Here is a 23,964-nt window from a genome sequence, read left to right as displayed (position 1 = left end):
ACGGGGTGGCATCAGCAGTCAATTTAGCATGTCCTCACAAGACCCATGCAATCAAACCCAGGGTGATGGATCTCTGGAGCGTCAATCTCTGTCTGACTGAAGACAAGCTCTTACAGACATACTTCAGGAGGGGGTCAGAAGGGCTAATTAGTTAATTAAAAAATCTATTTGGAGGCAAAATAGACATTCACCCAGCATCCTCCCTAACAGGATGATTCAGCATCAAAATAGGCCTCAAATTCCAGGAAAATTAACAAGAGATATCTCTTCTGCATCCTCAGGGAGGAGGTGGAGTCTGACCTGACCTTCCTGGGCCTTCTGATCCTGGAGAATCGGCTCAAGGCCGAGACCAAGGCTGTGCTGGAAGAGCTCAGGGCTGCCCGGATCAGGAGCGTCATGGTAACAGGTATCTCCCGTGGGGTTTCCTTTAGGGGCTTGCTTGGCCCCTGATGGTGAGTAGAAGAAATAGTGCTTTCAGTCAGTTGTGCCCCAGGAAGCAGCTGTATCACAGTTGCGGCTCCTGCCAGAAGCAGGTGCAAGTCTCTGGAAATTATTTCAGTCCCTCCAAGCCCTTGAACTCCTAGTACAGCCCTGCCTACCTCCTCCGTCAGCCCCTTTCTCCCCCAGGCCAGCCACTGGTCTGGCTTACCCTCAGAATCTCTTTCCCTGCCCCTGCTGTCCTCCCTGGCTCCATGTAGTGTGCCAGTGACTTTGTCCCACTCCCCTGAGATCCCCTTGCCCTGCAATGAATGGGGGAGAGTGGGGTGCTGTGGGGGGACAGCCAGAACAGGACTGGGCGAGCTCTCTCATTGTACAGTTACATTGCTCTTGCCTTCTAGGTTTTTGTCCCTGTCAGTTACCCAGCCTCCCCCAGGGCCACGCCAGGACAATCGAGGCCTTTTCCCTCACTGTTACAGCAGCAACTCAACCGTTCATTCCTGTTTTATCCTTTTACCTTCCACCCGGCTGAAGTGAAACAAATGTCCCCTTCTGACAGGCCGTCCATTAGCACTTCCTCAGCTGGAGGCAATCCAGACCGAAGGAAATATTAATTCAAGGCCTGAGCTGGAGAAATTCTCCACACCCGAAATGACTGTGGACCATGTCTCTGTGCTGTTAAGTAGCTGCCATTGTCCACCCAGAAGTGGCTGCATTTCACCAGGTGGTGAACTGAACTCTGTGTATCAAAAGGACTGTAGAGCTCCATGGTACCATTAGGATGATAGCTATGCAGTGGTGTTATAAAAACACATAGATGAAAGCACTGAACATAAGAACAGCCACACTGGGTTAGATCAAAGGTCTGTTCAGCCCAGTATCCTGGCTGCTGACAGTGGCCAGTGCCAGGTGCCCCAGAGGGAGTGAACAGAACAGACAGTGACCCCCTCCTGTTGCCCATTTGCAGCTTCTGGCAAGCAGAGGCTAGGGACACCATCCCTGCACGTGCTGGCTCATAGCCATTGACAGATCGAACCTCCATGGATGTATCTAGCTCTTTTTTGAAACATGTTACAGTCGTGATCTTCACAACCCCCTCTGGCCAGCAGTGCCACAAATTGACTGTGGGTTGTGTGAAGAAGTATGTCCTTTTGCTTGTTTTTAACCCTCCCCCCACCTATTAATTTCATTTGGTGACCTCTAGTTCTTGTGTTAGGGGAAGGAGTGAATAACTCTTTATTCACTTTCTCCACACCAGTCATGATTTGACAGCCCTCTCTCATATCTCCCCTCCCCCTCAATCAGCTCTTTTCCAAGCTGAATTCTCTCTGTTTCCCAGAGTTGTGTGACCGCATGAAAGTCAGGGAAAGGGTTATATTTCTTTCAGTCTCAAGGTTTAAAATCTCATGAGGCAAGGTTGCATGCAGCATCCCTTCTCCCCACCCGTTTTCTTCTAGGTGACAATCTTCAGACCGCAGTAACTGTTGCCAAAAATGCTGGCATGATTTCTCCAACCAGTCAAGTGATTCTTGTGGAAGCTAATGAACAATCAGGTTCCTCTGCAGCATCCATCAGCTGGAAGCTAACTGAAGACAGCAAACCACGTGGCTATGGAAACCTGGTGAGTGCTAAGTGAGCAGGTTTCATGGGATGGGAGACTTAACTGACCACTGGCAGGGAGCAGCTGGTGTAACTCACTGGGGTTACTCTGGAATCTCTGACATCAGAGACTGTCTGTCACCCCCATCAGTTCCGCAGAACGTGCTGTGTTAGGAGGGTTTAAAAGTGGTGGCTAGATTGCTCAACTCTTCTCTCACTGCATTGCCATTTTAATGCCCTGGGATGGGACTCTCTTAACTCTGGCTTTGCAAACTCTTCTAGGCTAGCGTTGAGACTGGCGTGCCGGAGCCATATTAAGCTTTGTCTCAGTCCCACAATAACCCCTTGTGACAGCTGAAACCTGTTTCAAGATTGTTTCTTCTTGTGGCGTGTTGTGTGGTGCAGCTGGGCCTTAGACTGTGAGTCAGCCCTGCAGGGAGCAGCCCTGCCCTGGCTGGCAGAAATGGAAGAGGGGTGAGAAAAGAGGAAAATCCCGGAATGTGCAAGTAAACATCGATTAACTCGTTTTTAAAAAATGACACTACTGTGCAACGTGAGGCTATTTGGGGTAAGAAAGCACCTACATCACACCACCAGCCGGGGCCTGCAACTATGTCTTTCCCCTGCCCAAGGCTGCTATTGCAACGAGTCACTGATGATGGGAGCTGCAGGTCCCCCTTAGCAGGAGCCAGGTGGCTACTGGGGAGAGATGGGGGGAGATGACTACCGGTGCCCTGAAAGAGGGACTCACTTTCATGTAATCCAGTTTCAGCAGCTCCAACAACATCCTCGGTCCCTCACCGGGTGTTATTAATTCTCTCGTTTGCTACCAGAGATGTGGCCTGAGAAAAGGTAGTTTCTAGCTATGTTACTTATCTGGCCTTCATTCCCACAGCATTCAAGCACCTCCCCATCTCTTGAGGGGTTATCCTCCCACCACCCCAGTGAGGTAGGCACCGTTGTCCCCCCATTGTACAGATGGGGAACTGAGAGGCTAATTCACTTGCCTACGGTTGCTCAGGAGCAGGGCTCTGAATCAAGGTCTACATCACAGTCTAGCATTCCAAGCACTGGACACCCTTTCTGTCTACACAATAGGACACCATATTGGAGTGCCTCTGGGTAATCTCTGATGTCCATGGTATGGAGCTAACTCTGGCCTGATTTACAGGAGACTTACATTCCCACTGGGGAAAGACTGAGACCGAGAGGCGGACACAGCGATTACCATTTTACAATGAGTGGACAGTCTTACCAGGTCATTACCCAGCATTTCAGCTCTTTACTTCCAAGGGTAAGTTGAGGACTATCTCAGCGGTGTCCCTGCTCCAAATAAATATGGGTGAGATCATTAGGAGAGGGGCTCCAGGCCTGTTTGGCCACAACACTCTAGTTAAGTCAAAGCATCGCTTATTTAGGATGAAACCAGCGGCTCAAATGCCCTGCTAGTCCTGTGTTCCCTGATCAGATTTTTACGCCGTATTAGCCGAAGAAGAGTGTAGGTGCCTTCATTGCCCATTGCTCTTTCAGGCCCTGCAGAAATCCCATGTGAAAGGGGTTTCAGGAGTTAGGCAGCTCCCTATTTGCACGTTCACTCATCACTGTTGGATTTCTTAACCCGATGAAGTTGCAAAATCTCACAGTGAAGAATTTTCTGCCATGTTCTCCTTTCAGCTCCTGCTCCATGGGACAGTTTTTGCCAGAATGTCTCCAGCTCAGAAATCGAGTCTGGTGGAGGAGTTTCAGAAGCTGGAGTGAGTTCTTTAGGAACGTCCCAGGATGACGAGTGCTGGATTCAGTCACAGGCTGGAGGGGAGTCCCATAAAAAGCAGCTCCTGTCCGGCAGCTTGGAAACAGAACTGGGACCTGTTTGCCTAGGGAGGGCAGGGGGAGGAGGAGGCAACAGAGTTGCCAAGCCCCTGGGCAAGGCTGGGAGGCCCGACTCTGTAGGGCAGGGCTGGGACTAGCCTGCCCCAGGCAGCCCTCAGTGCCACCCAGACTGTGCCCCCAGCACCTCCTGGAGTTCATCACCCAGGGCTCTGCAGTGATCTAAAGGGCCCAGAGCTCCAGCAGCCACTGTTGCTGCTGTAGCCATAACAGCTGAGTGCCCCAGGCCCTTTTCAGTCATTAGGCCATGGGGCAAATGCCCTCTGTGCCCCTCCCCCATCAGCAGGCGTGGGCAGGGGAATCCTAAATCTGAGTCGCCTACAGAAATGGAGCTTGGCAAATATTTCTCCTAAGCCTGTTACAGACAAGCCACTGTGGGGGCCTGTGACAGCCAGACAGTCCAAGCTAGCAGGCAGCCAGTCGTAATACACCTGTCACTCAGGCTTTCCTGCAGTCTCACCAGCCTCCGGCTGCACTGGCTGGGAGAAGAGGAGCTTGTCTCTGTGGAAGATGTAGGAGATCTCCCAGTGTGGCAGCTCTGCTGACACTGGTGGCATTGTGGAGAACACATGGCCCAGGCAGCGAGGCTCAGTCCGCAGCAGCGTGGAGGGACTGGGAGAATCTCAGCAAGTCTTTGGGAGAGGGGCCTAAGGAGAGACCAGCTCAGGAGTACACACAGCCCTGAGTTCTGGACGTGCTGTGTTCCAGCGAGCCAGCCGGCCAGCTGGGACTTGACTGATACAAAGAATGGCTTGCCCTGCTGCAGGCCCTGTCAGCAGCCCAGTCCTGCGAGGGCAGGTCCAGGCTAGGGCCTGCATTAGAGGTGATGTGGCCTGAGGCCAGTTGAGGCCCTGTCACTGGGTGGCCGTCCGTGGCATGCTGTAGGCGCAGATCAGCATGAGGGTCGAGGCGCAGCACAGGGTTAGCCCAGGGAGGCTGCCACGGTGGGATGAGGGGCAGTTAATTAGGAGGAAGGTGTCCAGAGTGGGAGAGGGGTGCCAGGACAGGACCTACGCAGGCTACCAGGAGTGAGCAGCAGGCTGGGTTTGCAGCAGCAAGCCAGGACTCCGCCTCCGTGCTCAGGCAGCTCCCTGGTGTTACGCTGTGTGCCTGGGCCAGTCGGGGAATGCTGTCAGGTGGTGGGGTAGACTCGGCAGCCCAAGCGAAGCCTCCAGACCTGCACCCCAGGCCTGCAAATCGCTGTCGTCCTCTCCATCTAAAGCATCCGAGAGTTGGCAGAGTAACCTGCCGCTGGACCCAGGGCTCCCCTCGCGCGGTGCTGACGTGCTGTTTGGGTTGCTTTGCAGGTACTTCGTGGGCATGTGTGGAGATGGAGCCAATGACTGTGGGGTGAGTGGAAGCCCAGTTGAAACAGCGTCTGGGAATTATCCCAGATTTAGTAAATCTGGATAGGCAAGTTTGCCCCAAAGCAGCTGCATCAAGGAAGGGCGTCTTAAACCACAACCCTGCAGCAAGCTGTACCCCGGGACCAGAGCCATGCAAGGGCAGAGTTCCTTGCATAATTACAGCTTTCAGGACTGATCCATCTCCACTAAATCTGCTGGAAAGACTCCCATGGCCATCAGCAGAGGAGCAGTTTTTAAGTGGTTGAGCACAGAAGGTTGGGGGTGGGGAGAACTGTCCTATGGGGGCAGATCAGTCTTTTTAATACCCCTGTAGAGGCACAGTGCAAAGGAGGCAGTGGTTTGCTGTAGGTGGGTGACAAGCAGCGCCTGCATTCTGCCTGACTTTTCCGTGCACCCATTCATACAGAGCCCTGTGCCAGTCAGGCCAGCTGCTCCCAAGAGCAATTTACCTGTCAGCGGAGGGTGGCAGGGATCACACTGTCCCATTGCCCTGGGGTCAGCCAGGGGAGGCAGCTGGCAGGTACAGCTGAGGCGCTATCGGGGACTCAGAAGAGCCAGTAGAGCATCTCCCAGAGGGACTGTCCAGGCCCCATCGCAAGCCCCCTGGGCACTTGTGGAGTGGTGCCAGCTGGCTCCTGATGCATGTGTGGAGTCCACTGATTCCTAGGCTGGCTGGCCAGGCAGTGTGTAGTGCTGGCAGGTGGGTACTGACCAGGGCTGTGCATTTCAGGCATTGAAAATGGCCCATGCTGGGATATCGCTCTCAGACCAGGAGGCATCAGTGGCTTCGCCGTTCACATCCCGAACCCCCACCATAGAGTGTGTGCCTGAGCTGATCAGGTGAGCCCAGACCCCGCACACTGCTCCAGCAGGGAAGCGGGCTCCTGTCCCACCTAGAGCTGGACTTGCCCATCACAGCAGGACATACCTGTGGCTCTGGATGTGCTTTGCCCTGATCCAGTCTAAAAGCACAGCTTCCAAGGCAAGCGACCAGTCAGTTCCTCACAGCTGCGGCAGGGAGGCCCTGCCACAGCTGTGGAGTGTGTGGCTGGGAATGGTCGCAGTGTCGGGGAGACAGGAAGAAGCAGCAGTAGCTATGGAACAAGATGTGTCTGTTGTGCTAAATCTGGGCCCTGTTCTAGCATCCTCCATCCCAGGGCCCTGCAAACAATACCATGTGGATAGCAAAGCTCTTACTGAACCCCTGCAGTGTCCCACGAGCTGGGAAGTAACATTCTGCCCATTTTACTGATGGGCAAACCAGGCTATTGATGTTCTGGGCTGTTGAAGCAAAAGACAGCAGACTGGGTCCTAAATTACTTGCCAAAAGCCATGAATGTCATGTGACAATGGTCAAGAATCACAGAACAAGTCACTTTCTTCCCACACTGAACAAGGGTCTTTCTCAGAATGAGGGAGAGGGTAACACTTCTCTCTCTCTCCTTCTTTCTCCTCTGGTTTGTTACAGAGCTTCTGCCTAGAGCTTTTCCTAACAACTCGCCTACCACAACTTAAAGAGACCTGACTTGTATCTTCGCAACACAGGCAGCCAGTAGCAAAGCTGGGAGGAGAACCCAAGAGTCCTCCCTGCTAACATACTGCTCTAACCAATAGACTTAGAATCATAGAATCTGACAGCTGGAAGAGACCTCAGGTGGTCGTTGAGTTCAGCCCCTGGCCCAAAGCAGGACCAACCCCAACTAAGTCATCCCAGCCAGGGCTTTGTCAAGCCAGGACTTAAAAACCTCTGGACTTGCTGCCTCCCCGAACTCTGCTCTGAAAGCAAGTCCGCCTATTTCGAATCAAGTTATTCTGCTTGCACTGCTGGGGTTCCTTGTAGACAGGCTGGGAACCAGATTTCCCCGAGCTGAGACAGCTGTGTTCTGCCCTTGGCTGGAAGGCTGGGGAACAGTGCCCCTGTATATTGCTCCATGCTGAGATGTCTAGCAGCCTGCAGGGCGCTCTGCATGCTCAATGCACTTCACAAGCATTGGCTAGCCAGGATCCCGGCGAATGGGCAGGAGTGAGTCAGGGCTTAGCAGGGTCAGCTCCTGTGGCGGTATTCTAGTAGGGAGATTCTTTCCCACAAAAGTCGGTCTCAGTGTGAAGCCTGGTGATAATTCTTCAGGGATCCGACATCCCATAACTCGCACACCACTTCTCAGCCAGACTGCCCAAGGCCAGGGGACCATGCCCCCCGCTGCTCTCTGACCATTCTCTTTTCCCTGCCCAGGCAAGGTCGTGCTGCTCTTGTCACCTCGTTCTGCATGTTTAAGTACATGGCACTGTACAGCATCATCCAGTACCTTGGCGTTCTCCTGCTTTACTCGGTATGACTCTGGGACCAGGGGCTTGTCAGCCGCGGCTCTGTAGCCAGGGAGGAGGGTCTGAGGGCCACGGCACAGCCAGGAGAGCTTGCTTCTTCTCCAGCTGAGCCTCAGACTCCCTGTGTGACCAAGAGCAAGGTGCTGGCCTGTTCTGTGCCCCAGTCTGCAGAATGGAGCAACTTTGGCCATTGACTTCAGGGGAGAAGGGGGTGGCCCATGCAGGGCCAGACAAATGCCCACACAAGACATGCTGCAACATGCTAGCTCAGGCAAACGGAGGGGCTGGAACTGGGGGCGTGGGGGTGGGGCTGCACCCCTCCTCCTCGGTTTGAAGGGATTTCCATTAGACACAGGATTTCCAGTTTGGTTCAGCAGTTCTCGGCACCCCCCTTATAAAATTGTGTCCAGCACCCTTGCAGGGAAAGTCATGTGCAGAAGCCAGGCCACTGATAGAGGAGGGCAAAGGGGGCAGCTGCCCTGTACCCTGGTGTATCAAAAGGGCCCAGACCTCCTGGCTGCTGCTATGGTGGTAGCAGTCACAGGCAGCATCCTGCACCCCTCAGACCTCTGCTGGAGCCCTGCCTGGGGCACTCCAGGCAGCACTCAGTGCTGGGAGTGGGGAGGAGAGGGCATGCCATGGTCTGGGTGGTGCTGAGGGCTGGTTTTTCTGACCCCGGCCCTTCTGCCTGAGGCCCAACTCCTTCCAGGGGTGCAGAGCAGCCCCATCCCCCACCAGGCCCACTGGTCCCACGCGGTTGTTGACCCCACTGGCACCAATGAGGGAGGCTGAGAACTTGCTTGCTGAGGGGCCTGCGGGAAAGGAGAGAGGCTTTTAGCAGCTGAGCACAGGGCACATAGGCTAAAAATGCCCAAGTGCCATGAATTGCCTTTGGATGGAGGGTTCCTCATTAGTGAGGAGGGGACTGTGTTCAAGGTCATTAGGCAGCATGACATAACGGCTACGTCTACACGTGCATGCTACATCGAAATAGCTTATTTCGATGTAGCGACATCGATGAATAACGTCTACACGTCCTCCAGGGCTGGCAACGTCGACGTTCAACATCGACGTTGGGCAGCACCACATCGAAATAGGCGCTGCGAGGGAACGTCTACACGCCAAAGTAGCACACATCGAAATAAAGGTGCCAGGAACAGCTCCAGACAGGGTCACAGGGCAGACTCAACAGCAAACTGCTCCCTTAAAGGGCCCCTCCCAGACACAGTTGCACTAAACAACACAAGATCCACAGAGCCAAAAACTGGTTGCAGACCCTGTGCCTGCAGCATGGATTCCCAGCTGCCGCAGCAGCAGCCAGAAGCCCTGGGCTAAGGGCTGCTGAACACGGTGACCACAGAGCCCCACAGGGGCTGGAGAGAGAGCGTCTCTCAACCCCTCAGCTGATGGCCGCCATGGCGGACCCCGCTATTTTGATGTTGCGGGACGCGGATCGTCTACACGTGCCCTACTTCGACGTTCAACTTTGAAGTAGGGCGCTATTCCCATCTCCTCATGGGGTTAGCGACTTCAACGTCTCGCCGCCTAACATCGATTTCAACTTCGAAATAGCGCCCAACACATGTAGCCATGATGGGTGCTATTTCGAAGTTAGTGCCGCTACTTTGAAGTAGCGTGCATGTGTAGACGCGGCCAATGTGTCACAGCAGACTGCTTTCTTCGCCTTTTTGAATGAGTTGGAAGGCGCGTTAGCTTGCTCGGTGGCCATACACAAACAGATTGTATGAGCACAAGCTCTGCCTCAGTGCCTCGATGGGAGGACTGTGATTCATGTGGCACACAGCCCAGCCTTTCAAACTTGACGGCAGAGCACGCGCCCCCTGGAAAGACTGTGGGTGTGTGAAGATGAACCAGCCAGCAGTAAACACCTGATTTGTGTTTTCTTTTTGGTTCTCCTTTCAGCAACTCAACTCCTTTGGGAACTACCAGTTTTTATTCCAGGATCTGGCTATTACCACTCTAATTGGTGTAACAAGTAAGCACCGTAGTCATCTCTTGTGCAGGTGGTGGCAGAGAGCTGAGCTAATTCCCACCTCCCTGGAAGTACACATTGAAAAAGCAAAAGAAAGATGCCCTGCAGTGAGTGCAGGCTGTTGCAGTCAGCAGAGTGCGCTTACCGAGCAATGAGAGAAAAGGGCTGGAGAGGGGAGAGGGAGCCTGGTGCCGGAACTGCTGGACAGCCAGAACTGGAGCGACTTTCTGTAACTGGAGAATTTCTTATGTGAGGGAGGCCACAGCAGCTTGTGCAAGCTAACTTGCAGGAAAGAAGCTCACGTCCGTCGCACTGATGAGGCAAGGCTGGCCGGTCCCAGAATGAGTGTAGGGGCACACAGGGGAGAGTCCTGTAGTCACTTACAGCCAGTGGGATAATATTGAGAGTCCCCAGTCCTCAGTTCAATGGCAATCAGAGACGGGTGTTTGCTCCTCAATACAGTTTAAAACTAGTGAGCCCAAAGAGTGAATCTTGGTGCAGGTAGCCAGTGTGCCCCCATGTCACACCCAGGGTGGGCTGGCCCTACCGATTTGGTTAGAACTCCTTTGGGGATTCTCAGCTTGTTCTGAGATCTGCCTCTTGTCCCAGTTGTTCCAGCAAGGCCGGCAACAGCTGGAACCCACCAGCACCGTAGGAAAGCCTGGGTGGGTGACAGGGGTCAGCAGTCAATGGCCACTCAGAATAATGCAGCACATCATAACCTGGCCATCTGCACAGCACACTGAAGTTGTGCATTGAGGAGGTGAATGTAATGGCATAAGGGAAAGTGAAGAAGGAACAGCTTCACGGGTGCACTGCCCTCCACTCTGTCTTACTGCTGTACCCCAACAGGGCAGTTTTACTGGGCATTTACTCCTCCGCACTCTCCCCATTGAAGACCAAGACTCAAAGTTACCCCATAACATCTAGCAGTCTGGGTGCAGCTCTGGAAAGGAGGCCAAGCAGCAAAGAGGTTTTCTTCTGACCTTGGCAATGCTTTGGAGAGCAAAGGAAGAGATGTGCAATAAGGCTGTGTCAGGTGTCACAAGCAGCTGAGGAGAAAGTGGGGCACTGCTGGTGGAAAGCGGGGCTGGATAGCAGGGAAGGGGGCCAGGAAAGACCAGAGGAAATCCCAAGGGAGATCAAAGAGCAGGAGAGTAAGGCTGCACCTGCAGCTCTTTCTATGTGCATGGAGGCAGACAGCAGTGCCCGGCCCATGGTAGGATCGGTGAGCTGGGGAAAGCCTTTGGTTATGTCTGAAAGGCGAGCTCTCGCTTGGTCTGACCCCCTGCATGCCAGCACTGCCTCAGCCCATTCCAAGAGCTTTTCCTCTCCTCAGGGCTCGTGTAAATCTGGAGCAACCCTATTGAAGCCAAGCGAGTCCCTGGCATGTAGATGGGGGAAGAGCAGGGCCTCAGTGTTCCCCAAAGAGCTTTGCCAATGTCACACGCTGTTAGCTAACACTAACTAGCCAATAACATAGTGTCTAGCTGCGGACATCGTGGGTGTGCTAGTAGAGAAATCCCACCCTTTCTTTCTCAGTGAGTTTGAACGGTGCCTGCCCAAAGCTGGTCCCATACAGGCCACTGGGTCAGCTGATCTCCCCTCCACTGCTGCTGTCCATGGTCCTGAACATCCTCTTCAGTCTGTGCATGCAGGTCTTTGGCTTCCTGACTGTCCAGAGGCAGCCCTGGTATGCACCACACAACATCTATAGGTAAGCCTCCCGCTTGGGACTCCAGACCTGTTGGGACCAGCCTATAGGTGGTGATGGAGAAGCTAGGAGTGGGGCTAGGCCCAGAGGCACGATTACATGTCATATAGCTTCAGCTGAACTTGGGGGTGGAGGGCCATCTACCTGCACTGATGGAAGGGGAAGCCAAAAAAGTTTGCATGAAGTTTAGCAAACCCAAGAGATAGGGACTCCTGTGGGGGGTGATATTTCCTTCCCAACTCCCCAGGAGTCCCACCCCTGCAGGCTGGCTGAGTGGGAGAGGATAAAGAATGTGCTTCCAGAGCACGGAGGCCAAGTGGGGGTCGGGGAGGGCGAGCCCCAGTGATGAGCATCCCTGTGCTCACACTCAGTCTGCGTGGGTATGCTGGGGCAGCCACAGTGCAGAGGCTGGACAGACAGATGGGAGTTTGTCTCGATCCTGTCATTGGCCCAAGTACATTACACCCAGTCCAGGGTCTTCAGTCCCCCAGGTCCATATTCTAGTAGCAAAAGGGAGAGGTCCTGGGGGAGTAGCTCCTTGCTATGAGGGTTCCTATTGGTACCATCACAGCTTGTGTCAAAGGTCTGGGAAGGGGCAATGTGCTCTGGTGGGCAGTTCTCCACCTATTTTACCATTGTGGGACACAGCCAGTGTCACCTGTGTGGCCCTGAGGGTATCACATGGGCTGCATGTTGCATGCTGACTGGCCCATGGTGTGCAGGTTGAGACCCACTGTTCTAGTGGCTAGTGCACAGGAGGGCCTAGCACAACCTCTGCCACTGCTTCCAGTCAGTTCCCCTCTCTGCACCTCAGTTTACCTGTCTGTACAGTGGGGATAACAAAACATACCTCCCTCAGAGTGCCGCTGGAGGGTGAATTGGTTAGTGCTGGAGAGCAGCCAGGGAGTCCCATCTGGAGGCTGTCGTTACTGACCACAGGGCCTCCTCTTTCTCAGTGCCTGCCCCCCTGGGAATAAAAGCCAGGGGGAGAATTCTTCCTTTGCTGCCACCTTTGGCTCCAATGGGACGGACACAGCAGCTGCTAGGGAGAGGGTGGACAATGGCTACAAGAGCTATGAAAACACCACTGTGTGGCTCCTCAGCACCATCAACTGCCTCCTGGTAGCCCTGGTGTTCTCCAAGGGGAAGCCTTTCCGGCAGCCCATGTACACTAACTGTGAGTACAGCGCAAGGGGGCCGGGGACTGGCAGAGCACGGCTGGGCTCAGCTCCCCAGAAAGCCAGCTCTCTGGAAATCACCAGGGCCAATACTTTCCTGGCCAACATCTTCTAAAACAGGAGACAATGCGTTTCCAAAAGCATCTTTGAGATGTGCAGCTCCCGTAGTTCCCGGAGCTGAGCGCCTCTCTGAATTTGGTGCATGCTCTGTGGATCTGTGGTGCTGAGGGACTGAGCTGGAGACTGGGGCACATTGCCATACAAGGGGACTCTAGCAAATGACAGCTTGTTTATCAGCTCCCCTGACCTGCTCTCAACCAAACTCTGAACACCTGGTGCTCAGTGGCCATCACCTGGCAGGGAGGGTGGCTCTCCAAGGCTACCATGTATCAGACACATGTCGCAAAGAGAAGCCCCCTAATTATGCCCACCAGCCTGCCTTGGGTTTCACTACACAGGCCTGTGCCCCCGCAACATGCCAGCATCTGAGAGGATTAGGGGTCAGGGCTTTTTTGTGAACCCCACTCAAAGGAAAGCTAAACTGAAACCAGAATGTTTTCCAAGGCCCTGTCACCAGACTTGGGCCAGAGGAGCAATGAGAATCCAGAGCTGACTGCCTAGTAACTTGGTGCCACACCCCAAAACACACCCTGCAAAGACAAACCAAAAAGGAGAGGGTCTGGCTCTGTCTGGCAGTGTGTGCCCTCCGAGTGAGAACACCCCCCAGCCCAGGTGAACAAAAGCTACGATGCCATCTAGTCCTCTGCCTTGCAGTGCAGGTCTTACTTCCTCTGGCTCAGCGGCCTGGCAGGAACAACCCCGACACCTGCGATGGGGGGCGTTTGATGGGCTGACAGCCAGTTCTGAGGGACAAATCCTAACTCTCCCCATCAGGCAAAACTCCCTGGGGATTAACCCAGACTGAGGACATCCCCGTACAGCCCTGCGTCAGGGACACTGGTGGGGAAGGCGTGAGCATGGCATTTCTCCAGGAGGTTATTAATGGCTCAGTACACACATGGAGAGATTGGCGGGGGGCTTCTCAGTCCAGCGTACAAAGGCAGAACGAGAGCCGGTGGCTGAAAGCTGAAGCTAGACCTGTTCAGACTGGAAATAAGGGGCAGTTTTATCAGGGAGGGTAATGAAGCCCAGGAGTACTGTACCTGGGGAGGTGATAGATCTTCTGCCAATTGCGGTCTTTAACTGAGAATAGAAGTGACATCCTCAGACGTGACTGGCAGTGCTCCCACAGCCTTCAGCAGGGCGGGATTGCACCCTTGATCTCTTTCAGAAGTACGGGATCGCACGTTATCGGTGGCAGCGGGCTCTGTGAGGGAGGAGGTCTGATCAGATCACCGTGGGCCCTCCTGGCCTATGAAAGTACCGCGTGTCCCAGCCTCACATATGCCTGTGACTGACCAGCTCTGGGATTTAGAATTGGGTTTATTTTCCTTCTGCTCCAAACCCTTCGCCGCAGCGTGGCAGCTTTGTGCAGTGCAGCATGGGAGGTGGGGGGGAGACACTCAGGACGTGCGAGTTGCTGAGGACACTCAGAACCACTCTGACTGCTCTTGTCCCTTAGATATATTTGTACTTGTGCTAGCGGTGCAGCTGGGCGCCTGCCTCTTCCTGGTGTTTGCCGACATTGAGGGGCTCTACTCGAGGATGGATGTAAGTGCTGGGCTCTAACCCTGTTCCAAGCAAGGGAGAGGGAGGGCGAGGTAACACCTTTTACTGGACCAGCCTCCTGGGGAGAGAGAGGCACTCGGTCCCAAGTCTGCCAGGGCACAGCCCCCAGGGCACTAATGTAGCAGCTGCACCCACCTAATAGTGTCAGGTCTGCCGTACCCAGATCAGTAAATAGGAACGTGCAGGGCCATCCTGCCCAGTGCTGAGCCCTGCACAGCCCAGCACAGGCACCTGTCCTGGGGGGCGGCGACGACAGCTTCGCCCCAGGGGACGGGGAGCTGCGGGGGCAGAAGCTGTTTGGGACAGGCTGTCACCAACTCCCCCGACCGGACGGACCGGACACCATTTGGTGCGGTGGCAGCTGGTTTGTCCAGGCTGGGGGAGTTAGTGACTGGGAGCAGAGCATGGAGGAGGCTCACCTGCAGCCTCAGGGGAGGAGGTGGGAGGCCGGGGTGGTGGTGAGCAGGAGGAGCAGGGGGCGGCTGCGCTGCCAGCTGGAGAGAAGCAGTAACTGCTGTTTTCCTGGCCGCCCGCTGGCTGTGCGGCAGCCCCTGCCCCACCCGAGTCCTCCAGCCCAAGCTTGCACCGCACGCTGCTGCCTGTGTGGGAGCTCAGCGCAGCCCACCTGGCCTGGAGGGTGGGGCTGGGGCTGCTGGAGCTGGTGCTGAGCCCATGGGGGGGGGGCAGCAGACAGGGGCTGGGGCTGCTGGAGATGGCACCGCCTGTGGCTCCTTAACATCCCATCCCTAGGCACGCGCAGCATAGGGGAGCACCGTCATCTAGGGTGCCCTGCGCAGCTGTGAGCACAGCACCTGGCTAAGGCCGGCCCTGGGTACATGCAGGAAACAGACCTGAGACTTCACTGCTCCTTCCCAACCAGCCACGCTGCAAACACCTCTCCTGCCAGAGCAAAGCCGGCAAGCCGAGCAAGTGGTACCCGGACAGCTGCAGCTAACAGCACCAGGTGGCACTTCCCTGGCAGCACAGTCCCTGGAGCTCCATGCCCATAGCAGTACGTTCTCAGGAAGGCTCGTAGAACAGACTAAGCCCGGCTGTGGGAGGAACACGCCTGGCAATGTCCCATGCAACTGCTGGGCAGAGAGGGCCCCAATTCAGCTTACCTCATAGATAAAGCTGCACTCCGTGGGGCAGAAAACTAGAAAAAGGGGGAGCCAAACTCTGTCCCTGAACACGCCCCAGTCCCTGCTCACTTGCCGGAACTAGCAGTGAATGCTGTCACAACAGCTGAGAGGAAGGGCTCAGCTGCACAGTGGAGCTGGAGGTCTGAATGTCCCTGAGCCTGGTGAAAGCCACAAGCCATACTTTGGATCTGGGCTCCAGCCCTTCAGTGAGTTGAACCGAACCAGAGATTCCAAGAGGCCCAACCTTTGGGAAGCTTGGACGTGGATTTAGAGTTGAAATGATCTGTGTGTGTCTGTCTGTGTCTGTCCGTCTGTCCCTCCTGCTAAAAGAGAAAGAGAGAGATGAGATTGCCTGTTCCCAAGCTGCAGCTCTGTTTTCTCTGCAGCGCGGAGCCAGGAGATGAAAGGCTCTCTAGGTGTTTATCAGGATTTCATGGTGATCGATAGCAAGCTCTCCCCAGTCAGCTCCATAGGTCATGGTGAATGCCCCGATCCACGGAGGATGCTGTGCTCGGGCGAGGGCAGCTCGCACGAGTGCTCACAGGTGCGTGCACACGAGTGAGTGTCTTCCCTCTCCCTTTCTCACAGCTGGTGTGCACCCCCACCGAGTGGAGAATATCCATGGTGATAATGCTGCTGGTCACACTCGCTGTGTCCTTCGTTGCAGAGGTGAGAGCGTGTTTCCTTTGACCTTTACAATTGTCCAAAGAGCGGAATGGCTCCGGCAGCTGAGTGCTGAGCACGGGGGGCGGCTGCCCAGGAGAGATTCAGGTACCGTCCAGCTGGTCAGCAGAGCGCCCGCAGCCACCCCCAGCCGGCAGCAGGTGCTTGGTGCACATCTGCGCATGCCTCAGTGCATGTAAGAGGCTGTATTCTGCCCAAGGATATGCCCCTGGTCTGGACACACCCCACTCCCTGCTCACGCACCAGAATGAAGGGTGAGCACTGCTGCCGCAGCAGAAAGGACAGGCTCAGGTGCATGATGGAGCTGGAGGTGGCATTCACTGCTGTACGGGCATGTAGAGCCAAACGCTGTGTCTGCAGCTGGGCCCATTCATAAGCAGGTCTCGCTCAGGTCGGGCTCTTGAGAAAAGCCTACCTTTGGGGTTCTCTTCGCCACACCAGGGGTCAAGCAGCTCTGTGCACAGCTTCCACCTTGCCTGCCACCCTGACCTATAGCTGGCAGCCGGCACTGGACACGTCAGGCAGCAGACTGGGGCTAAGGTCCGAGCTGGTGGGGAATGACTGTGCTATGAGTTTCATTCTTCCCCTCCCTGCAGTAGGTTGCGTGCAGGGCTCTTTCTGCAGGGGAAGCCTGGCCGGCTCCCAAAACTTCACAGTGCATGTGGAGGGAGGTGGCTCTCCCAGGCCTCTGGCTCTACATATTAACCCCCTTTGGGTTAGGTGTCCTCTCGGCCCTGGGCTTGCCCAAGCGTGGGAACCCCTAGAAAAGCAGCGCTCCCTGGATCTAAAAGTCGAGACCTGCCCGTGGGCTGCTGTGTCCCTCCCTGAGCTCCTCTCCTCCCGCAGTGCACTGTGGGCACAGGGACCACTGCCCCTGCTGGCGGGCTGGCCTGTCTCTCAGGCCAGAGAAGGGCTTGGATTTTCTTCCCTGTCTTTGGAGTTTTCCACTCAAATGCTGCAGATTAGCAGAAGGAAGGAGGCAGCTGTTACACAAGTTCTCCCTGAGGAGTCAAACCAGAACAGTCAGGTCTCAGACCCAGAGGCTGTTTGCTCCAGAAGGCAGCTTCTGCCTGGAGGTAGGCGTGGGGCAATGCACTTACACAACTACTGTACAAGTTACGGGAGAGTAACTTCCACTCACCCACCGCGGGTGCAACCAGCAGCAGTTGCATGGGCTGCAGCGAAGTAGCACAACAGTGTAGGGCAGGAGGCAAAGGGCACCATGTCCTGCTGAACATGCAAGGCCACCTAGGTGGGGCCGAATGTGGTCAGCCAGAGTGAGCTTTGACCAGTAGCCCCTAAACTACTGAGTGATGTTCCAGGCAGCTGTTCCTGTGAATGATTTGCAGGCTGGGCATCTCTTCTGGCTTACAGCAGCAGACCTTAGTGATGTGTGTGCAGAAAGCAGGAGGTTCCTCCTCAGTAGAGACCATTTGGCTCTGGCTTACTTCCATGCTGGACCATTTTCCCTCCGCTCCCCCACACTGGCAGCACAGCGGTGAAGCTGGAGGAGAAAGGAGGCGAGTTGCTGCTTGAATTTAGATGACCAGCTTGGCAGTGGAGTGTTCCCATCTCCCTGGAGCCACACAGGTTGCTAAATGACAAGGCCCTGCCTGCAGGCAGAGGGGATGGGTCAGGGGCTCGGTCGCTGGCACCTTTACAGCTTAGGGCCCTGCTCCAGTTCCATCCAGTGGTGGTCCCTCCAGACCCTAGAGGACGGAGGGCCCCGCTCAGCATCCAGTGCTGGCAGCTGCTCCAAGGGACCAGGACTGAAAGAAGGTGGAGAGTTGATCTCCTCTCTCCGTCTCTCTGCTCCTCTGCCAGACACCCTCCACCCCTTGGGCTGATGGTCAGAGCCACTCAGGCCCCATTGCTTGACGTGGGGTTGTCCTGGTGTAACAAGGGGCAGGTGTGTCAGTGCCAATGGGTCCCACTGGGCAGCCCAGGGTGCGGGAGCTGAGCTGTATCAGCCAGACAGGGCAGGAGAGCTGTACTGAGCCTGTCGAGTAGATGACGGGGGAAAGCTGGGCTCACAGCTTGTAATCAGCTCACGCAGGGCCCTTACTTCCACAGGAGGCTGTCATTGAAAACAGAGCCCTCTGGCTGCTGCTGAAAAAGTCCTGCCGGTACCAGTCCAAGAGCCTACACAAGAGGCTGAAAAGAGCAGTGGAGCAGGACGCAGCCTGGCCACCTCTGAACGAAAGCATCTTCTCAGAGTCCTGGGGGATACCGGTGGAGGCCTCCAAGGCAGCTTACCAGAATCCGGTCTTTGAGAGCAATGAGGATGTGCTCGGAAGGCAGTAGCAGGCAAACGGCCAGGGCCTGGCTGCAGTTGGCCACGACAGGATGAGGTGTGGAAGTCATATGCCCTGGATCCCACCCTGGCTGGCCTTCTGAGCCCACATCCCCCCGGCCAGGGCCGCCTTGTGACACACCAGGAGCATAACATGGACACAAACCCAGCTCTGGTGGCACAGAGCCAGCACGACGGTTTCCCTGCAGGCAGCCCAGGCCGTGCAGCTCTAGCAGGAGTCTGGTCTAGCTTGGGAGGGGGCAGCAAAGGCTGAAGGACATCACCTCCACAGCCCTCAGCCGAGCTGCACCACCTGCTCCTCAGGTACAGCCCAGGCCAGGGCCTTCCCTTGGCAAGAAGCAGAGCCAGTGCCCCTGCCTGCAGGGCCCCTCGGCAGGTAGCACGCAGAACTCAGCTCCGGATACTCGCAGTCCCTCTGGCTCCCAGACTCTGATGCCTCATGACACCCCACTCCCCAAGTCCTGGCTTGGCCTGAGCTGAGGGGTGGGGAATCTGGACCCCACCGTGAGCATGTCCATCATTCAGGGCATTTGGATTCAGCCTATCACCATGATAGGCAGGGTGGAGACCTCAGATCCCAAACCAGCACCTCGATGCCCCACCTGTGGGCAGGAACAGACTCGGAGAGACCCAGGCAGTTCCTCTGGGCCTGGCTCACTCCTGCAGCAGGTTAGAGCAGTCTCACAGCTGCTCCGATTTTTGCTTGAGCTCTACATGGCCCAATAGGGGGCTGGACAGCCAACAGAGCCCGAACCCCCTCTCAGAACTCCCTAGGCAGGGCTGCAGCAGAGAGGGCAGAGCCCAGCGGGGCTGGAATAATTGTTATAGTGAGGGTGCTGGGAGCCACTGAACCAAATTAAATTTCGTATGCATCCCTTCAAGTCAGGAGGTGGGGAACCACCCCCCCGCCATCCCCCAAAGTTCCAGCACCAGCTCTCTGCTGCCAGGGAGCCCACGAATGCAGAGAATCTCTCATGTCTTTAAATTAAGATTTGAGGCTTTCAGCAACACAGCCAGGCTTTATGGGCCTGCTACAGGAATGGGTCTGAGGTTCTGTGGCCTGCAGTGTGCAGGACAGCACCCGAAATAACCTCGTGGGCTGGATGGCTATGGACCCAGCTGCACTACAGTTAGAGACCCAGGTGGCACAGAAGGTTGGGGGGCAGGGGGCATTCCCCCGCAACAGAGGTGTGAAGGAGGGGCGTCACATGGGGGTCAAGTGTAACTTTCCCCGCTTTCTACAGCAAACTCTTTCCAAACTGGCAGCTCCAGGACTGGGGGTTGCCGGATATTCAGATATTCTGGATGATAGAGAGGTTTACCCAGCAATGCACAACAATGCCACAGCAAAACAAGATACAAGATTAGGTATGAAGAAACAAACAAAACTGTATGCAGAGTCCTTTGTTCACCAGCCCTGGTGGTATTGCACACGGGAAGCTTATGCTTCATTTGATGCATCGATTTCTATTGAAATTCACTGTACTGTACTTATGGAAAAAGTAACTACAACTTACACATGGTTAAAGTGCAGGTTATGGGAGAGATCCGGGTGCTAGAATGCCGGATAGGAGAGAGTTTACTGGATAAGCGCCAGGCTGCCCGGCAGGGCCTGTCCTGCTCAGCCTGCCTGGGGTGAGGGGGTGGGGGAAAGAGGTGGGCTCTGTCTTTCCCATGCTGTGTGTCCCCCCCCCACAATTCAGCTTGTGGGGAGCAGAGGGGAAGGACAATTGCTGCCCCATGTTTCCTGTGCAGTGGTGAGTTCTCACAGGCAGGGACAGGCACAGGACAAGGAGTGGGGCGAGGGGAGTAGGATGGGGGAGGGTGCAGGGGAAGTGGGAGAGAAGGGAACGCGGGACCAGGTATGGGTGAGAAGCAAGAGCCTGGCATGCGGCATCCCCTTGGCGGCAGCAGCAGCCCCAGCAGGGAGGCAGCCACGGCAGCAGCGGCAGTCCAGGGGCTCTCCCATTAAGCTACCCGTCTCCCCCATCACTCCTGACGGCCCTGGTACTGCTCCATGAAGGGGAGAGAAGCAATGAGCCAAGGGCACTGGCCTCAGCGTGCACACGTGAGTGTGCAGGCACATGCGCGTGCTTTGTCCCACCAGGAGTCACACTCCACCTGGGAAGACCTTCAGCAGCAGGCCAGACCCCTTGGGCTCAGGGGCCTGAGCTAAAGGGCTGGGTTACTGTGGTGCAGATTTTCTTGCTGAGCCTGGAGCCAGGCACTAGGACCTGGCGAGGCAGGAGAGTCCCAGAACCCCACACCCCAGCCTCTACCCTGCAATTAAATTGCCTCTTAGTGTGAGTCAGCCACAACCGCGGGGGCTGCGTGCGGGGCAGAGAGGCCCTGCGAGCCATCAGAATGTGCAAGAGGAGACGTGAGGCCTTCGGCACCTCTTTACTTCCCCAGAGTAGCGGAAAGGGGCCCTGGGGCTACCCAGCGGCAGGCCCCATCTCCATGGCTGGGGGATGGCTCCAGGCCCGGCCTGTCCCTTCTGACCCTCGCAAAGGGATTCTCACTCTTGCTGGTATTCTACACGACGGAGCTGGAAAACGAGCGCACACTTTATCCCCAATAAAATCTCTTTTCCTGGCATAAATGCCTCGGCTCTCGGTAGTCCCTCCTGGCTGAGCGAGTGTTTGGAGGTGGCTGTTTGCTAAGAAGCCACTAACATTGCTGAGCTTTGCACATTAAGTGCCCTGTTCTCTGGGCAAGCGCAGGCTCCCCACAACCCGGCGTGGGTCTGCCTGGCTCGCCTTGGCCAGCGCTCCCAAGATGGGCGCAGCTGTAGCTGGAGCAGGTTTGTCTGGCTGGTTTTGTTGAGGTTACGCCCTGCCCAGGGTCATTCTCTGTGAGGCGTCATGCGCCTGGGAATTATTCATGCTGATGGGTGAGCCACCCTGAAAAGCCACCTTCACAAAAAGAGCCCCTTGAGCACGTGCATATGTGTGTGTGCATGCATGTGCATGTGTGTGTGCGTGAGTGTGTTTGCATGAATGTGCGTGTGTGCATGGGCATAAGTGTGTGTACGAGTGGGCATGAGTGTGTGTGTGTGTGTGTGCGTGCACGCTTCAGCCGAGCCTTCTTTGGTTGGCCTTCTCCCTGCCCCAGCACACCCTGAAAGCCCTCTCACCAGAGCCTGTCGGGAGAAGTCTTTCTCACCTGCCGTCGGGACCGGTGCGCTGCCCTCCTCCACCTCGGCACATGAGCGCACTTGGACTTGGGCACTGCTGCTGATGCTCTTCTCGAGACGTCGTCCTGCTGGGAGTTCCAGGACCCTGACCCGTGTTCTCACCGCTGGCACAGTCTGCCTCCTCCAGTGGGACTCCCCTGCAGACATCCCTCTGCCCGCCCTCCTGACTGCTGTATAATCACAGCCGCGCACAGCTTTGACTGCCTCGGTGCACAGCGCTTCCCCTCTACTCCACAGCTGCCTCCCAGCCACACTAGGATCTCAGCTTCCCTCCAGCACCTCCTCACCTATGTCTGAGCTCCAGCTCGGCAGGGTCAATCTGCCCCTCCCTGCTGCCTCCTTTCTCCACCATGGTGGACACAACCACCTCCTGCCCATCCCTCAGGCCCAGCATCTGCTCTTTGACTCAGCCCTCTTGCTGGCTCCTCGCATCCTGCCTATAGCCACCATGAGACGATACTCGGGGCAGGGTCCCCCTAACCCTTTCCATCCGTGGGCAGAACACATTTCGTTCTGTGCACTGGGGCCGGAGTGGAAGTACCCCGCCTGTGCACACACCTGCAGCTGACAGCGGGCATTCTGCTAACCAGCTGGGAGGCATTTGAATCTCTCCTGGGTGTCTGCCCAAGCACTCGGCTTACAGGGAACACTGCTCCGGGGTGTGGAAAAACAGCCCAGTTGGCACAGTTCTGTTGTCCACCCGCTCGGTGTAGATGCTCTAGCTCCCTTCCAGCAGCTGGGCTTCTTCCACTGATGGAAAAACCCTTCCTGGCAGCAGCTGCACCAGGGTTGTGCCAGCAGAGCTGTGCTGGTTCCGTCTGCCTTGCATAGACACAGCCAAAGGCTCCCTTAGTCTTTCTGCCTCAGATTGCTAGGAGACAGCCTTGCCTATCTGCTCACACAGCCACGGACGTGAAATGCTCCAGCAGCATTGCTGGAGACGCAGATGCAGACTCGTTAATCCACAGAGGCAGTAGCTGGATTGACCGAAGAATATTTCCACTGCTCTCGTGCTGCCTGCTCCAGGGTTAGTTCCGCTTAGCTCTATCAGTCAACGTGGGTGTGAGCGGCGGGGGGGGGTTTCCACACCCCAAGTGACATATCTAGGTTGATTTAACTTTGGACTGCAGCCCTGACCTCTGACTCTCCTCAGCTCACATCTTAGTGGCTACAGCACCCTACTCTGCGGCCTCAGCAAATGCAGCCTGGCCCTGCTAGATCCTTTCAGAATTCTGCTATGAAGGCCATTTTCCTAGTCAGCCACTTACCCCACGTCACCCTCTGTGCATCCCTCCACTGGCTCCCCATTCTCTGTTCTATCAAACACCAGTGACGGATCTGTATTTCCCAGGCCCTGCGGCCTTCTCTCAGGCACACCCCAGCACTTCCTTCCCTGGCTGAAACCTTGCACGCCTATTAGCAATAATAATGGCGGATTTTTGCAGACAACACCGGGGTAGCTGGTATGCAAGATCTCCAGTACCTCACAATCCTCCTGAGGCTTAATCGTGTTTGAAAGGCCAGTCCGGGCAGAAAGGGGAATAGCTCTCCTCTACGGTGCCCCCAGCGCCAAGCCCTGCGCTCACTACACTGTGCTGCCTCTGGTGCACACGCCTGTATGGGTGTGAATGCCTCCCCTCGGTTCCCATCCAGGGGCTTTGCCAACCCTGAATGCTGCAGCCCCAAACAGAGCGAAATTCGTTCAGAGCCACTCAGCTTCACTGGGGTTTGACACAAACCCAACTTGTTCATGAATCTGCCCACAAAGCTGGGGTGAGCTTCTAGTCAGTGACAAGCCCGACACTAGCTGAGGGGCGCGCCGTTTCAGATTTTGCTGTGAGCGTTCCCTGCAGTTCTGGGTTTCACGAGGGTGGCCTCCTAGTGTAGCTTTTCCCTCCATCTGGTTCCCAGAAACCAGGGGATAATGTCACTGGAGGCCAGATCCACTGCATGATCTGAGAATACCTAAGCAGAAACATACCCCCCTTGAAGTGAGCAGGCAGTTGCAGGAGTGCTACAGGCCAGACAACACTCCCTGGATCCAGGTCACAACTGGCATTCAAATGGCAACCGTCAGTCCGAAGAAACTGAAGGGGTTCTCCAGCTCAGGCAGCTGAAGGAAGAGGTCCCTTTGCCTGTGTCCAGCATCATCAGTGATCTGCAACCCATCCCGGACATGATCCGTCACTTTCACAGACCTTGGGAGGCAGGCATGTCCTCGCCTACAGACAGCCTGCCAACCTTAAACAAATCCTCACCAGCAACTAGATAACAACACAGGAACTCTAAACCTGGAACCAATCCCTGCAACAAATCGCGCTGCCAACACTGCTCACATATCTACACAGTGATATCATCACAGGACCTAACATCAACCACACCATCAGGGGCTCCTTTACCTGCACATCTACTAATAAAATATATGCCATCACATGCCA

General features: G+C 55.7%; 1 protein-coding gene across 1 annotated transcript in view; it reads left to right on the top strand.

Annotated features, from left to right (window-relative positions):
* Positions 1-20,106, top strand: part of LOC142018201 (putative cation-transporting ATPase 13A4) — a 69,628-nt gene extending 49,522 nt beyond the window's left edge. Inside the window, exons 18-30 of the mRNA XM_075003760.1 lie at positions 282-406; positions 1,896-2,059; positions 3,209-3,331; positions 3,712-3,791; positions 5,232-5,274; positions 6,022-6,131; positions 7,525-7,621; positions 9,540-9,612; positions 11,152-11,326; positions 12,280-12,500; positions 14,084-14,172; positions 15,921-16,001; positions 18,090-20,106. Of these exons, the coding sequence (XP_074859861.1) occupies positions 282-406; positions 1,896-2,059; positions 3,209-3,331; positions 3,712-3,791; positions 5,232-5,274; positions 6,022-6,131; positions 7,525-7,621; positions 9,540-9,612; positions 11,152-11,326; positions 12,280-12,500; positions 14,084-14,172; positions 15,921-16,001; positions 18,090-18,320 (1,612 nt within the window). The 3' untranslated portion in view covers positions 18,321-20,106. The remainder of the gene's footprint in view (positions 1-281; positions 407-1,895; positions 2,060-3,208; positions 3,332-3,711; positions 3,792-5,231; positions 5,275-6,021; positions 6,132-7,524; positions 7,622-9,539; positions 9,613-11,151; positions 11,327-12,279; positions 12,501-14,083; positions 14,173-15,920; positions 16,002-18,089) is intronic.
* The last annotated feature ends 3,858 nt before the right edge of the window (positions 20,107-23,964 follow it).

The sequence above is a fragment of the Carettochelys insculpta genome, chromosome 10 (genome assembly GCF_033958435.1).
Source record: "Carettochelys insculpta isolate YL-2023 chromosome 10, ASM3395843v1, whole genome shotgun sequence".
Lineage (NCBI taxonomy): Eukaryota > Metazoa > Chordata > Testudines > Carettochelyidae > Carettochelys > Carettochelys insculpta.
This window is presented reverse-complemented; position numbering and strand designations above follow the sequence as displayed.